We start from the raw sequence: 17,720 nt of genomic DNA on the forward strand, positions 1-17,720 counted from the left end.
CCTCTCTGTATCAGTGGCCTGATGTGGTTTAACACATTTAATATTTAAATTTCCTTTGCGTGTCATTGTTTAAACAGTTGACAGAAATTATGATTGTTAGTTTTGGGTTTGTGGAGATCTATGTATATTTATGTCACTTCTCACCACTGTTGCACTGTTAAATGCACTGCTTACTTATTACTGATTCGAGGGAGAATTGGAAACAGCCGGAAGAAGAGAGACTGAAGCCAACTGAGGGAGGGAAAATAATTGACACAAATAAGCAGGGAATTCAGGGAAACAACAAATACATCTAAGTAAAAAATAGAACTAACTTAAATAACATAAACAGGGAGGAAAGAATCTACAAGGAATTACAAACTAAAACATCTAATACAGGAATCCAAGAATCTGACCACAAGAATGAATGATTAATCTAATCAACATGAAATTAACTGAAATAATAGCAAATCAAGAACATGGCAGTGCAGAGAAAACAAATAGAACTCAAAACCTACGTAGGCGGATGTGAAAATAAACAACCCCCCATCTTAAGGTCAGATCCAAGACGCCCTTCCAGATTCCATATAAACAATTCAATTAAATTTCAATTCAATTCAGTTTTATTTATATAGCGCCAATTCACAATACATGTTGTCTCAAGGCACTTCTCAACAGTCAGGTACATACATTCCAATTAATCCTAACAATTGAACAGTGCAGTCGGAGTTAGCTTTTTATTCAAATTGGATAAAAAGTTTTTCTATCCAAGGAAACCCAGCAGATTGCATCCAGTCAATGACTTGTAGCATTCCCTCCTGGATAAGCATGTAGAGACAGTGGACAGTCACTGGCGTTGACTTTGCAGCAATCCCTCATACTGAGCATGCATGTAGCGACAGTGGAGAGGAAAAACTCCCTTTTAACAGGAAGAAACCTCCAGCAGAACCAGGCTCAGTGTGAGCGGCCATCTGCCACGACCGACTGGAGGTTTGAGAGAACAGAGCAGAGACACAAAGAGAACAAAGAAGAACTGATCCAGGAGTACTTTTTATGGGAAGGAAACGTAAATGTTAATGGATGTAGCTCCTTAAGTCGTTTCACCTAGAAAGAATTAACAGATAAACTCTGAGCCAGTTTTCAAGGTTAGAGTCTGAAAGAGCACATAGAGTTAGTCACAGTAAAAGCTCAGTCAATTGCTATATCTAGGAGAGAGAAAGGGTTAAACACTAAAAGACAGGGCTATGTGGATCATGGGTAGACAACCATGAGCATTAAGTTGTTGCCAGCAGAAGCTCGGACAATGCCCCTCTCCAGAAAGGTGTCACAGGTAGACACAGAGCCAGGCCAGGTGTGGCTTCTAGGAAGAGAAAAGAGAGAACAAGGTTAAAAGCTGAAATAACAGCAAACAATGCAAAATTGGAGAGTAGTGTGAGAATGTAGTGAAGAAGGTGAAAGTGGTCGTTATGTCCTCCAGCAGCCTAAGCCTATAGCAGCACAACTACACAGATAGTTTCAGTTCAGATTATTTAGTTAAACGGCGCTTATTTACAACAATGTCGTCTCAAGGAACCTCACAAAGGGTCCCACTGATGGTCATTGTTATACTAAAAACCACAAGGATTGGGATACCTCTCTCTGTCAGACTGATTATAACCATTGGAAAAGAGAGGGGGTCATACAGGTAGCAGAAATGGAGGGTATGTTTGCACCTCAACCATAACTGAGCCGGCTTATGCTAAACCTGACTCCCCTTTACTCCAACCAACAGGGAGGGAAGAAGACGGAGGTAAAAAATAAGGAAGATAGCTCAGGATAAACTAAGCCACTCTAACTATAAGCTTTATCAAAAAGGAAAGTTTTAAGCCTAGCCTTAAAAGTAGACAGGGTGTCTGCCTCACGGACTAAAGCTGGGAGCTGGTTCCACAGGAGAGGAGCCTGATAACTAAAGGATCTGCCTCCCATTCTACTTCTAGAAACTCTAGGAACCACCAGTAAACCTGCAGTCTGAGAACGAAGTGCTCTGTTAGGAACATATGGAACAATCAGATCTCTGATGTATGATGGAGCTAAATCATTAAGGGATTTATATGTGAGGAGGAGAATTTTGAATTCTATTCTGGACTTAACAAAAGAACCAAAACTCTAAACGACATGAACAGAGCAGCCTGAGGGGGCCTCGGAAGAAGGGCAAGTACCAAAATAAAAAACAGACTTCAGGCAGATGGCCGGGAGGACGTCTCGGCGAGGCACAGAGTTGTTAAGACCCTGGAGATGAAGGAGCAGGAAGTCAGGCGGAGGCAGAGAACGAGTTCTGGAGGCTGGCGCCGGCAGAGACAGAGGTCTGAAGGCCGGCGACAAAGCGTAGAGGACCCTCTGGGGACCCTTTCTGGAGGTTGGCTGCGGAGAGGTTGACTAAAAGGAAGGAATGGAGCCTTGGAACCACAATGGAGCTCAGGGGCCTTGGAACCAAGGAGAAACTTTATGGAGCTCTGGGAGGATCCTCGGCGAAGGCCTGAAGAGTGGTACAGGACCTCACAGAGAAGCCTTGTTGTTGAGGTGCTGGAGATGGAGATGGTTCATCCTCAAACACATCATGAATACATGAACGTTTTTGGGAATGTAAAAAGGTTCTTTTTATTTTAAAGTCAGAATGGACAAATTTAGGGACCTACACATAAAACTATGTGCTGCCTAGAATTAGTTAGAGAAAAGTCAAAAGGAAGATTTCCAACTTTTATTAACACAAAACTTACATTCCTGGTTTTCCCTGCTATCCATAATACAAACTTGTTCAAATATACAATATAATAATCATTTTAACAATAGGTTAACAGGCAAATGAAGCACACAGATCCATAGAAAAAATAAGCAATAAAAACAGAAGCAAAAATACAAGGTAATAAAAGGTAGGAAAAACTATATAGTTATGAATAAACAGCAGATCCTACAAATATAAAACTTTATTAAGATTATATGAAGCTGAACAAAGATTATATGAAGCTGAACATAGATTATATGAAGCTGAACAAACTGGTTTTTATGTTTGCATTACCAGGCTATTTGCAAGAATACGGAACCCTGTGCAAAGAACAACAGTGATGAAAACGTTTAGTTTGGTTTCTTGGAATCAGGTATGGTTATACAGATTATAATCTAGATATCTAAATAGATATTTGATTAATTAATCCTACTGCTAAGAAACATCACTCCAGAGGTTTAATGAATGTATGCTTCTCACTGTCCAGTATGAACAAAATAAAAGCCATATTCTCCTAATTTTCACTTTTAGAAATTGTTTTGTATTTATTGCACAATTGATCCTGTCAGGGTCTGCCATTTTGGACTTTGTTTTGGTTTTGTGTTTTGTTTACCTTTCAGCTAGGTGTTTCTATTTCCTTTGGGTTAGGATTAGTAGTTATGTTTGTTTATTCCTTCTGTCATCCTGATAGTTTTGTTCCCTCTCCTGCTCCTTAGTTTAGTAGTTCTTTCTCCCCTCGCCTATAGTTCCCTTGGTGGTTGCTTTCTCATTTATTTATTACTTAGAATGGTTTTCTCCTCTGGTTATTATTATTATTATTAAAATAGTTCTCTTTGCTTCTTTGGCTTTTCTAGTTTAGTTTCTCGGTTAGTGTTTCTGTGCTTGTTTACTGTTAGGTTAATTGTTCTTGCTGCATTCTTCTAGTTTATTAGTTCCCTTTGGCCAAGACCCCTTTTTGTTATTATTTACCCAGTTGCTTGTTTCCCTTAAGATTAGTTGTTCTTTCCCAGCCTTGCTCTCTGTATAGTTCCTCATGTGCCTGCTTTGTCTAGTTAGTGTTCCTCCCAGTTAGTTTAGTGTTTGTTTATCAGTCAGGTGTTTCTTCTGTTCCCTCTAGTTTCTCGGTTTACTTTAGTTAATGGTTATTCTAGATTATTATGCTTCATTTGGTTATTTTTCTATAACTATATCTATAAACCTATAGTTTTGCTTAGATCTGTTTCCACCTGGTTATGTTAAGTAGTTTAGTATCTTGCCCAGCTCCTCGTGTTCCTGGTTACCCCTGCTAATTAGTTTAACTTATTCCCTCAGCTTCCTGCAGCCTGGTCCACACCTGTTACATATTTCCTCTGATTACCTGCCTCCCTGTCTCATTGGTCCATACTCCACTTCCCTCAGTTTATAAGCTCTCTAGTTTTCATTGTTCCCCTCTAATTCCTTACGTTGACAACCCTTGTTGTATTCCCGAGTTCCTCCTTATGGTTTGTTTGTCTCCTGACTGTACACCTGGATTACTTACCTGTAAATTGTTGCTTTTTTAAATTAAAACGTCTTCTACTCACCATGCAGCCTCCTCGCCCTGATCTGCATTTTGGTCCTGCCACCAAACCCACAATGGTGACAGATAACTTGAATCTGGGCTCTGCTAATGTTTAGGGGTCGAGTCCTGCTAAAATAAAGCGTCATATTTTGAAAAATTGAATTTCCCTCATTGAAACTGTGACGTGTATCACTGTCCTTTTTAAACTAAATAAGACTCTCCAGAATAAACAATTTTTTTCTATTGAGGATATTGTAAATCCACCTTTTGAAACTCACTCTTTTCATGGAGAAATTGTCCAAGCAACATAAAACCATTCATTTACTCTTAATAGGTTCCATTTTATTGTCAGTATAATCTAGTTTTCAGTTTTTTTCTTTGAAGGCAGTCAAACCATTTCAGAATAGTTTGTGGGAACGTTACCACATATAATACAAGAAATACAAGAAAGTGATGCAAAATTGACCGTGTATTCCTTGATGATTTTCTACCAACTCTCAGATTTAGAGAGCATCCAACCTTTTCTTCTGCTACCAACATCCATGGAAAACATAGAAGAAGCATATGTTGCACTAAATGACATTTCTTTCTGCATTGATGCTGCAGTCACAGAAGTATGCTTGGCAATGATGATGCATTCGTATACCATCATAGGCTCTTAAACTAAAACTTAACAAAAGCCTCCAAGAGTCTTTTTGTCTTTAGTTCCAGGAATGTGTTTTCCCCATGTCTTCTAAAAATTAGTTCACTTATTCTCTTAACTGTAATCCACATTTTTTTGTCCTCGGCGTCTTCAGCTTATCCAGGACCGGGTTCCAGGGGCAGCGGTCTCAGCAGAGACACCCAGACTTCCCTCTCCTTAGACACCTCCTCCAGCTCCCCCCGAGGAGCAGAAAGACATAGTCCCTCCAGCGTGTCCTGGGCCATCCCCTGCGCCTCCTCCCAGTGGGGCGTGGCTGGAACACCTCCCAAGAGAGGCATCCAGGGAGCATCCGGAACAGATACCCAAACCACCTCAGCCAAGCTCCTCACTCTACCTCTAAGGGAGTTGCCGGCCACCCTGTGGGGGAAGCTAATTTCAGCCGCATGTAACAAGGATCTCATTCTATTCAATTCAAATTCAATTCAAAGATACTTTATTGATCCCCGAGGGGAAATTAGAATTCCAGTACAACCCATCCAAACATACATCATGACACAAGACAATGGGGAGACGGGTCACCGAGGCTTTGCTGCCCACTCACAGGCGCTGCCCTTGCTAGATGAGAAAAGAGGCCACATTAGGAAAGTACAGGGAAAAAAATCATATTTCACACTTTATCCTTAGCAGGATTCAGTTTGAGATTGCAAAAAACCTCAGCACAAAGAAGCAACAAGTTGACAAAACAACATCATGCCGGGAACGGTGAAGGTGGTGTGAGGGGTACATATGTTTATCTTGAGCGTGTGTGTGTGTGTAAGTGAGTGTGTGCAAGTAAGTCCATGAAGCACTGTCCCAGAGGCCATTGTCCTTGATCGCCCTGAAGATCCCATCATACATGCCAGGCAGCCTCACAATGGCCAGAACAGCTGCTGACATTCTCCGAATTTCTCGATATGCCAGGTAACCGCTGACTCCAAAAAGCAGAAATCCTGATATCAAACATCCAATTATATACACATCTTCCACATCCTCGACTGACATTATCGACAAACACACAATCCTCCACTTCTGTCCATTGTGTATCCAGAGAAAAACGTCCAGTCCGGACAAGTTGGGCTCTCCTTCACCCTGTCTTCTCCTCAAGAACAATTTGATCAATTGCATTGAGAGACCAGCTGACCAAATCCATAACTAAGAATTTGGAAGATATGCAAGAAGAGGCTCCAAAGACAAGACACAGAGCTGAAGCAGGGCAGATATAGATATTGGTCATGACCCAAAGTTCCTGCCCTTAGGTGAGGGTAGGAACGCAGACTGACAAATCAAATCACATTGTCTTTGAAGTTAAAGTGCCTCAGAAGAACTTTAATATTAAGAAACATTTTTACACATTAATATTACACCTTACCTATTTGTGTTAATCAGCTACTTGAACAGTTTGAAAAGACCTGAACCCTTCTAAAAATAGGACTGTTACTAAGTTAAAGGTTGAAAAGCAATAACATGGATGGATCGAGTTGCACAGCTGCCCTTTACAGCTTTGAACTGTTTTTAATATAGTGCCCACAATTATGAAAACGTTGTATGTTCTCTGAAATAACATTGTGAAAATTTGACATTTATACTACATTCAGATGTTAATACTTACAAAGAATCCTCAACAAACTGTCAAGGTTTACTGGAGTTGTGTAGGACCAAAGTGCAGAGCAGATCCAATGAGTCTCATGATGAGTTAAAAGTTTATTATGAAATAAAGCTTTCACTTACAAGAATCACTGCAATTTAATACAGGCAGGTAACAAAGCTTGGGTATGAACAAACTAGGGAACAAATGGGTTGCAAGCAGGAGAATCTAGTGGCAAGCATGGAAAATCAGAGAGTATAAATTCTGGGGAAGGATGGAGAATGGACCAATTAACACAGGGAGCTAATTTAGGGGGAGATCAGGAACAGCTGGTGTAAGTGAGAAAGCAAGCAACTGAAGAAGGGTGGCTAATTAACATAGAAGAGCAGGGAGACCAGGGGGAGCAACAAAACATGTAAGTGAACAGGAATAAGTAAACAATGAAACTAAAGAACATAGAACATAAACAGAGAGAAACCAGGTCTATAAGGAAATATAAACTAACTCATCTATCACAGTAATACAAGAAAAGTAATCTAAACACAAGGATGGAATGATGATGCTAAACATGAATTAAAATAACAGCCACTGATGAACATAAGAGAAACAGACTAGGAACTCAGACAATAAGGCTAACACAGACAGATCCTTACAATGTTAAGTGCAATAATTTACATTAAGGTCCCTTTAAGTTTTTATGACAGCACATTAGAACAATATTTGAAATGAATCCAAAGATTAATGCACACTTTGTTAATCTTTTGTTGAGTAAACAAGTGTCGGTTTTACTGCAGTAGTTCAGGGGGACATGAAGCTGAAATGTGTCCAAAAGCATAAAGTGTTATGGTTTGCAAGATATTGGACCCCAGAATGCAGACGAGCAGGCATCGTGATGGCAAGTAAAAAAATGTTTAATTACAAAAACTCACACTCAGCAGGAGGCAGGAACAAAACAAACGGGCAGGCAAGACAGGCATGGCATGATCAAAAAGACAAGACTCGGTTTGCAAACAAGACATGAGCATGAAAACGAGAAATGTTTCCGTGACGACTAACTGAACAGGTGTGTATAAATGGAGCATGGTACAGGTGGAAAACAAAACTGATTAACATGGTGCAGGTGAACCGAATAAACTTAATTGACAGAACAAAACGTGACTGGAGCAAAACAGAGACTCTTGAACACAAACTAGAAAAACATGAAGCAAAAGCATAACCAGATCCGAAAACCAAACTTGACAAAACATGAACAAGACGACAAAACAAAAGCATGAACCAGGAAAATAACAGAAGCATGATTCAAAATCTAAGAAGAATAACAAAAGAACGAGTCAAAACCTTAACTGTGAAAAACATAAGAAAAAACCAGAAACCAAAAACCAAACAACCCCTAATCATAACATAAAGTTGTTTAATTGTACAAGCATGAATGTGTGAAACTGCATTCAGAACATTGCAGTAGGTTAGTTTTTGTATGAGGGGTTCATATATTATTTTCTTGAGTGTTAAACAGTTGATTTCACAGGACTTTAAAAACTGTAATACACATTACCTCCTCTCTCTGTGAAACATAGCACAAACGTTTCACTGTTAGCAAGATTTTCAGTTTTTCCCAAAGCAAGTGATGCTTTGATGAAAATGATAAAAAAAACCCACTTTTCAACATGTAAAATAAATCATGAATAAATGATTTACCCTTGTGTGACATTTATCCTTGTGTGACATTAAAGCTCCTGCCATTTTTTTTTCACAATGTAATGATGACATTTTATAAAACATTTTTGTAAATTCTTGTAAATATCTTACATTGCCCATCTAAAAAGCAGGCATCTATTCAGTTAAAAAACCTCAGGCAGCTGACTGAGCCAACGAAAGATAAATGGTTCACAAAGGCCATGTAGGGGTAAGGGGTGAATACAATACCTATAGGTGAAGCAACATTCCTATGAGCTTTTCCCAGCAACACAGACTCCTCTGTGTCTTCAAAATGCAACACAGGACTGGAGCTCATGGATCAGTTTTTGGCTATTTTTGTGAAAATGTCAAAGAGACTAATGGTTTGACACCACGTGTGTCTTCATCACTATGACAACAGAATACAGGAACAAGGAAAGTAATTATTGACAACCTGAAAGAGGTAAACAGAAATCACAGGACTTTTGGCAAACTCATGCTGCAAGCTTATTGGTTGGGTAAAATAAGGGTGGAGGTCACTCATGTTTGCTGTCTACACCCCAACACATCTACACAGCAGAAAAGAACATAACATACTCTATGTTGCTAAAAGCATTTGTCTGTCTACTTTTACATGTACATGAACTTTGATGACATTCAATTCTTAATCTATAAGGTTCAATTGGTTGATGGACACACCGTTGCCAGCAGAATTGCATCCTCCGCTCTAATTCGTATCAAAGCAGGTTCAGATCAGGCCAATCAAGTTTCTCCACACCACATTTTACAAACCTACAGCCATGGAAATGATTGGACCACCTGAATCCACTGATTTGGTGGTGTGACCGAATACTTTTGGCAATATGGTATTATCACAAACCATTTACAGAGGAGCATATAAAAAGGAGACACAATAAAAAAAGTAGTCCAGCCTTGAAGTAACAAATGCATGGACTAGTTTTTCAGCGTCACTCCTGGATAGGATATTTCTAATTTTGGCAATGTTCCGGAGGTGAAAAAAGGAAATCCTAGAAATATGCTTAATATGGGATTTAAATTACACGTCCTGGTCAAAAATAACACCAAGGTTTTTTACTTTATTACCGGAGGTCTATTTATGCCATCCAGGTTAAGTGATTGACTAAGCAGTTTCTTTTCTAAAGACTCGGGTCCAAAGACGACAACTTCTTGCCGACAAAGATGATTTATCATTTACATGAACAAACTGGAATCTGTCAGACAAACAAGATTTAAACCAACCTAGCGCTGTTCCCCTGATCCCTACAGCATATTCCATCCTTTCTAAGAGAATATTGTGATCAACTGTATCAAATGCAGCACTGTGATCTAACAGAACCAGAACAGACACAAGTCCATTATCTGAGGCCATAAGAATATCATTAGTGACTTTCAGCAGAGCTGTTTCAGCAATGATCTTCAAACAGATCATTGCTGTGTAAATGCTCACACATTTGATTAGCAACTATTTTCTCAATAATTTTAGATAAGAATGGAAGATTGGATATAGGTCTGTAATTTATTAAACTATCTTGATCAAGCTAAGGTTTCTTAAGTAAAGATTTAATTACAGCTACCTTAAAAGCTTGTGATACATTTACAAACCTGGTCAGTCGAGCCAATGACTCTATAAGCCTATCAGGCTCAGCAGAAATCCAGGTAAGCTTAATGTTTCACTTGATCTGCTTTGTAAATAATATACTTGTAGTCAAAGAGGGACTATAGTAGTTCATGACGACAAATGTTCTCTGTGTGAAAGGTAGGGGCTGTTGAATTATTGCCCGATGTGCAAACACTGAGCTTACTGCTGCAATACAGTTTTTACATTTAAACAAGTATCCCAAAACAAAATTCCTGTAAAAGGCCTTTTCGGAATCAGATCATTTTCACAATTTGTAATGTTACAACCACAACTATTAATGTATTTTATTGAGACTTTATGTAATAGAACAACATGTTGTAATGCATAAGTGTGAAGTGGAGGGATTGGGGACACATGGCTTTAAAAGATTTCACATGTAAAATATTAAGTTTGGTCTGTGTTTCTATTTAGCAGACTCTGCTAAATAGACATGTGTTGCCCTGATCTGCATGTGTTCTTCCTGGATTGTCCTTTATTTAGCTCCATCCTTCATTTAAATCTGCCTACCTGTCCTTGCTGTGCATCCCCACAGCATCTTTCTGCCACTACCATGCTGTTATTGTTGTTAGTCGTGGTGGTGGTGGTGATGTGCATACATGCTTGCTTTTAATTTTCCTCCACACATAACGTTTTGTGTATAGACCTCTTAAGGCTGCTTTCCAAAAATGACTTTCTTCTGGCCAATGTTCCATAGAGGCCAGATTTGTGGAGTGACTAGGGACTAATAGTTTTTTCTGCTAGACATATTCTTCCACCTGACCATTAAACCTCAGTTGCTTCTCTTGAGTCACCATTGGCCTCTTGGCTGCTACTCTGATTAATGCTCTACTTACCCAATCTGTCAGTTTAGGAGGATGTCCTTGTCTTGGTAGTTTGGCAGTTGTGGCATGCTCTTTCTATTTTTAAACTTTGGATTGCTTCATAAGATGTTCAAAGTTGGGGGTATTGTTTTACAACCTAACCCTGCATTAAACCTCTCCACATTTTTCTTCCTGACTTGTCTGCTACGCTCCTTGGTCTTCATGATGTAGATTGTTCACTAATGTTCCCACAAAATGTATGGTTTCATACTGAGAATTTATGGTTTCATACTGAGAAATTCACTGAGAAATTCACATAAATTGATTGTGTTTGCTAGCATACAATGGGGCAACTGTTGCTCATTTTATTTGGGTGTATCAAGGTTAAGAGGCCTGAATAAATACATAAGCCACTCTGTTCAGATTTGTTTTTAAAATAGTAAAACAAAACCTCCAGTGATGTTCTTATTAAAAATGTATTAAAACAAGCGCACAGTGAGTCTTTTTTACAAAATGATTCAATTAATATTGAATTTACTGGTGGTGGAGTAGAGGCCTGAGGAGATTTGGAAGGAGTTTTGAAGCCAAATGGTGGAGATGGGGTGGAGAAGGGTCAAAGTTCAGCTGCAGAACAGAGGGATCCATGGATGAAGATCTTTTAAAAAGGAGCCTTGAAGAATGATTGGCCGGGGAGAAATGCAGACTTGACGCTGATTGGTGGAGCAGAGCTGCATTGAGGAGTAATTAGGCGAAGCTGGAGGTGATGGTGAGTCTTCCATGTTGAATTTTCGCTTAAACTCCATTCGTCTCATGTATATTTTTTCTGTCAGGACTCTTATGTGAAAGACACTCAGTTCATTGAGGAGAACCTGATTTATACAGTGACCACCCTTTTTTCTGCTGGAACTGACACCACAGCTGCAACCTTGAGGTGGGGTTTGCTGCTCATGGCCAAATATCCACAAATTCAGGGTAAGAAAGACAAAATGTTATCTGTGATTTTTGTTTTTTATTTTCTGAAAACATATTTTTCAGGATGTTTTATTACCTTTAATGTCGCGTTCTGAGGTTTAGAGTGACCAAAGCACAGACAAGAGCTAGGCAGCAGCATGTTTAACGGAGTCTTCTTCTTTATTTTAAGAATAATCAAAAGGTTTTCCAAATGTAGCAAGAATGTAGCAAAATCACTGCAGTATCAACTACAAAGTTGATACTGCAGGAACATAGTAGGCAAAGCACTTAGGCGAGGGTAGCTGAATGGAGTTGTCAATGGAGATTCAAATGGAGGGAACCAGCGAGGAACAAACAAGAACAGAGGGCTTATGAACAGAGGGAAGTGGAGTATGGACCAATGAGAATGAGAGATAGGAAATCAGGGGAGATGAAATTCAGGTGTGGACCAGGCTGTAGAGAACTGAGGGAATGTGAATAGTTGCTAAGGTGACAAGGCTAGAAACAAAACGAAACACGAGAGCTAAACCATAACATAAATCCAGAGGGGAAAACATGAGGGAAGCTAGACAATAACATAACCAAAGGAACCTGACTACAAAAACAAAACTATAAATAACAAAACTCAGGGAAAACAGATCAAAGTAAAACTATGGACCAAGATAATAAACCAAAAGAAACATAAGAACCAAGAATAATCAGAGAACTAAACTGAAATAACAAAACCCGGGAAAAGTAAATCTAAAGGGAAACACAAGAACACAAGAATCTAGGTAGTGATAATTAAATGTAAGTAAACAACTAATCTAGAAGAAACAGAAAAACACCTGACATAGAAAAAGTAAATCAAAAACCCAAAATGGCAGATCCTGACAACCACACAGGACAAATAACTAGCCTCAAGGCTAAAAAGACTAAAATGCCTATCCACATTAGCTGAATGGACAGCCTGCTAGCACTTCGATTGCTTACTTTTCAACACAAACAAAGCAAGATGTCATAAAATAAATAGTATTTAGATTATTTTATCCTCAACTAATTTTCTCTGCCCAAACACCACCTTCTACGTGAACCGCTCTGAAGCAGGGGTTCCAAAGAACGCTGGTTTTGGAAAGCAAAGGTGTTCCGGACCGGTCCAGCCGGACTCGTCCAGTAGCGGGGTCGGGCTGCATCCGCGTGCAGAACTGCAGTTCCGAACACAGGTTGCTTCTTTGTAGACCTCAGAAAGAAAGGTTCGAGTTACCGTTGTCTTAATTGCCAGCTTCGAATGAATGCTGGATTATCTGAGCAGTTGATCATCCTTAACTTTGTGTCTTTCTATTTGCGGGTATTCAACCGTAAGATCGTAGTCACTTTGGATTCATGTTTGAAGAGTTATGCCTTTTCACCCGCGAGGTGCGATTATACTCTGAAATTGTCTTTTTGCCTTTAGTTCCCCAGAATGTGCTTTGCCTATTTAACCTCCCAAGAGAAGGTTTTCTGGGAAGCATCCAAAACAGATGCCCGAGCCACCTCAGCTGACTCCTCTCGATGTGGAGGAGCAGCGGCTCTACTCTGAGCTCCTCCTGGATGGCCGAGCTCCTCACCCTATCTCTAAGGGAGTTCCCTTCAAATGTTTTTAATATGGTGCGCACAAATATAAAAATGTTGTGTTTCTTTGAAGTACATCATGAACCTTTGAAGGATATTAGACATTTATACTACATAATACATAGTGTTTACACTTACAAAGAATCCTCGTCAAACTGATAAGTGTAATGATGCTTTACTTTAAGGCCTCTTTTTTAGGAATTACGTTTTTATGATGATGCATTAGAAACAATATTTGAAATGAATCCAAAGATGAATGTACACTTTGTTAATCTTTTAGTTGAGTAAATAAGTGTGGGTTTTACTGCAGAAGTTCAAGGGGACATAAAGCTATGAATTGTGTCCCAAAGCATAAAGTTGTTTAATTGCACAAGCATGAAGATGTGAAACCGCATTCAGAACAATTGCTGTAACTTTGTTTGTCTGAGGGTTTCATATACAAAGCAATTAATTTCATTGGACCTTAAAAACTGTAATTAATACCTCATCTCTCTTAGGAATCCAGTATTAAAGTTTGACTGTTAACAAGATTTCCACTGTTTTTTCTACAGCAAATGATAATTTGATGGAACTGAAATAAAATCCGTTTTCGCATCTGTGAAGTAAATAATGAATAATGATTTACCGTCATGTGACATTGTTTAATTTCTGAACCACAGGCATGTCACAATGTAATGCTGACATTTTATAAGTAATCTGTGAACCTTGTAAATATATTTTTCAATTCACAAAGTGCTTTGCTTTGCATGTATAAAACGCTGGCACACAATCATGTTTCGACACCATCTGTCTCCTTATCAAAGTCACCAGAGAATATAGAAACATGCAAAGTAATTATTGACAACCTGGCAGAGGTGAACCGAAATCACTGGACATATGGCAAACTCATGCTGCAAGCTTATTGGACATGTTTACTGTCTACATCCCCAACAAATCTGCACAGCAAAACAGAGCATGCCATATCGCACACCACTGATAGAAAAGCATAAAGCTACAAAATACGGAATAAATAATAAAATAAAAAACAAAATACACATAAAAACCATGTACCAGTACAACCACATAGAAAATTAGCAGACAGATATCTAGCTACAGCATATTGTAGGAAACATGACACATTCAGTTTTTCATTATTACTAAAGGGCTTCACTGTGATAAGAGTTTAAATCCACATCCTCTGAGGGGAGGGATTTTCTATTCATCAAAGCTTTAAGAATTATGCAGGGACAAACGACTCAGGACGTTGGGTGTGGCTAACGCAGAGCTAACCTATAAGTGAAGCAACATTCCCATGAGCTTTTCACAGCAACACAAACTCCTCTGTATCGTATGTGTAGACTCGGACAAGAAGCTGAGCACATGGAGGCTTTGAAGGACTTTGCTTCTCTCTGCTCCAGTCCTACCACTGTGGTGGGCGTAGTTCTCTTGATTATACTTTATTTGATTTCTCTTGGTTCTTCCTCCAGAGAAACAGGCAAAGAACCTCCAGGACCAAAGCCTCTGCCTCTGCTTGGCAACCTGCTGCAACTTGATCTCCAGAGACCTTACAAAACACTGTGTCAGGTGGGTTTACTGTACTGGCTCAGGCTACTGTGTAGTATTTATACAGCAAATACTTATAAACTAGTTTAATATCTGATCGATTTTCTCTTTTTAATCCATCCAGCTTTCCAAAAAATATGGGTCTGTATTAACGGTTTATTTTGGACCAAAAAAAGTGGTTGTCCTTGCTGGATACAAGACAGTCAAAGAGGCTCTGGTCAGCTATGCAGACGAGTTTGGAGAAAGAGACATTGCACCTATATTTCATGATATAAACAAAGGTCATGGTAAGATCACAAATAAACACATACAGAGTTTTGCAAAAAGTAACAATAGACAATTCAGAAACCGTTTCAATTGTTCTCTTGCCAACTTTAATGTATTTAATTGTGATTTTTATGTGTTGTATGAAAAGGTCGATAAGAGTACTTTGGCAAAGCACTGTACCTATACAATTTTTGTTTTATCTTTTGCCTGACAATATTATAAACATACAAATGCAAATGCATAAATAAAAGTACACATTTTTTTTTTTTTGTGTACTGTAAAGGAATTCTGTTTTCAAATGGAGAAACATGGAAAGAGTTGCGTCGTTTTGCCCTCACCACCCTCAGAGACTTTGGGATGGGGAAGAGAGTTGCCGAGGAGAAGATTTTGGAGGAGTGTGGACACCTTATTCAAATCTTTGAGAATCATAAAGGTATGACATAATGCTGTGTTTGTCTAAGAAATGGACACGTTACAATGATAACGTTAAGTGAAGTGCATTTTGACAGCACAAGATAAACTGATTCTGTTACTCCACAGGGGAACCATTTTACACATCACGTCCAATAAATTATGCAACATCCAACATCATCTCTTCCATCGTGTTTGGAAACAGATTTGAATACGATGATCCTCGATTTACAAACCTGGTCAGTTGGGTCAATGACTCTATAAGCCTATCAGGCTCAGCAGAAATCCAGGTAAGCCAAATGTTTCATAAAAAATAAATAACATACTTTAGTCAAAGAGGGAGTTTAGCAGGACATGATGACAAATGTTATCTATGTGAAAGGTAGGGACTGTTAAATTATTGTCTGATGTCCAAGCACTGAGCTTACTGATGCAATACAGTTTTGACATGTACACAAATGCCTTAAACCTTTGAGATCATTTTCAGAATTAGTAACATTACAACCACAACTATTAATGTATTTTATTGAGACTTTATGTTATAGAACAACATGTTGTAATGCATAAATGTGAAGTGGAATGATAGGGACACATGCTTTTAAAAGGTTTTCACACATAAAAATATTAAGTGTGGCCTACATTTGTATTTAGCAGAATCTAACGTTCCTGGATAGTCCTTTTTTTTAGCTCCATCTTTCATTTAAATCTGCCTACCTGTCCTTGCAGTGCATCCCCACAGCATCTTACTGCCACTGCCATGCTGTTATAGTTGTTAGTCGTGGTGATGGTGATGTGCGGTACCGGGTTATTTTTAATTTTCCTCCACACATAACGTTTTGCGTATAGACAGCACAAGATAAAGGCTGGTTTTCCAACAATGGATTTCTTCTGGCCAATAAATCATAAAGGCTAGATTTGTGGAGTGACTAGGGACTAAAGGTTATTTGGTGGTATCAAGTCAAGTCAAGTCAAGTTTATTTATATAGCGCTTTTCAGCAACAAGGCACTCAAAGCGCTGCACATGTATCAGGGTTAAGAGCCTGAATAAATACTTAAGCCACTCTGTTCACATTTCTATTTGTAAACAAAATATAAAAACAAATCCTCCAGTGATTGGACAACCAGTGCTGTTTCTAATTTAAAACAAGCTCACAGTGAGTCTCCATTGTACAAAGTTTGATTTAATATTGAATTTACTTTTGAATGTATTTTTCTTGATTTGGAGTTCTACAATATGTTTCCCCGGCTGGTCGGATGGATAAAAAGCCGTCAGGGGATGTTAAAAAATGCTATGATGACGACCAGAGATGTGAAGGATTTAATCAAGAAACTGAGAGAGACACTGAACCCTCAGATATGCAGAGGACTGGTGGACTGTTTTCTGATTCGGAAGCAGAAAGAAGAGGCAAGGCAACAAGTTGATCCATCTTTTTAAGGTTGATGGCTGCATCAAACATTGTCTTATGTATATTTTGGATTTCAGGACTCTTGTGTGAAAGACACTCAGTTCATCGATGAGAACCTGCTTTATACAGTGACCAACCTGTTTTCTGCTGGAACTGACACCACAGCTGCAACCTTGAGGTGGGGTTTGCTGCTCATGGCCAAGTATCCACAGATTCAGAGTAAGAAAGACAAAATGTTATCTGTGATTTTTGTTTTTTATTTTCTGAAAACGTATTTTTCAGGATGTTTTATTACCTTTAATGTCGCGTTCTGAGGTTTAGAGTGACCAAAGCACAGACAAGAGCTAGGCAGCAGCATGTTTAACGGAGTCTTCTTCTTTATTTTAAGAATAATCAAAAGGTTTTCCAAATGTAGCAAGAATGTAGCAAAATCACTGCAGTATCAACTACAAAGTTGATACTGCAGGAACATAGTAGGCAAAGCACTTAGGCGAGGGTAGCTGAATGGAGTTGTCAATGGAGATTCAAATGGAGGGAACCAGCGAGGAACAAACAAGAACAGAGGGCTTATGAACAGAGGGAAGTGGAGTATGGACCAATGAGAATGAGAGATAGGAAATCAGGGGAGATGAAATTCAGGTGTGGACCAGGCTGTAGAGAACTGAGGGAATGTGAATAGTTGCTAAGTTTTTTATTTTCTGAAAACATATTTTTTAGAATGTTTTACCTTTAAATTTTGCAGTCACATCTGGGTTTCAGATTTTGGCACGTTAATGCCACAGACTTCAGTGCATTTAATTATAATTTTATGTGAAAGAACAACACAAAGTGGCATATAACCTTCAACAGAAGTAGATGGATACACAATTTTT

General features: G+C 38.8%; 1 protein-coding gene across 1 annotated transcript in view; it reads left to right on the forward strand.

Moving 5' to 3' along the window:
- Positions 1-14,533: 14,533 nt before the first annotated feature.
- The window catches only part of LOC124864270 (cytochrome P450 2K1-like), a 49,030-nt gene continuing 45,843 nt past the window's right edge, over positions 14,534-17,720 (forward strand). Inside the window, exon 1 of the mRNA XM_047358983.1 lies at positions 14,534-14,785. Coding sequence (XP_047214939.1) covers positions 14,552-14,785 — 234 coding nt within the window. The 5' untranslated portion in view covers positions 14,534-14,551. The remainder of the gene's footprint in view (positions 14,786-17,720) is intronic.

Source organism: Girardinichthys multiradiatus, chromosome Y, assembly GCF_021462225.1.
Source record: "Girardinichthys multiradiatus isolate DD_20200921_A chromosome Y, DD_fGirMul_XY1, whole genome shotgun sequence".
Taxonomy (NCBI): domain Eukaryota; kingdom Metazoa; phylum Chordata; class Actinopteri; order Cyprinodontiformes; family Goodeidae; genus Girardinichthys; species Girardinichthys multiradiatus.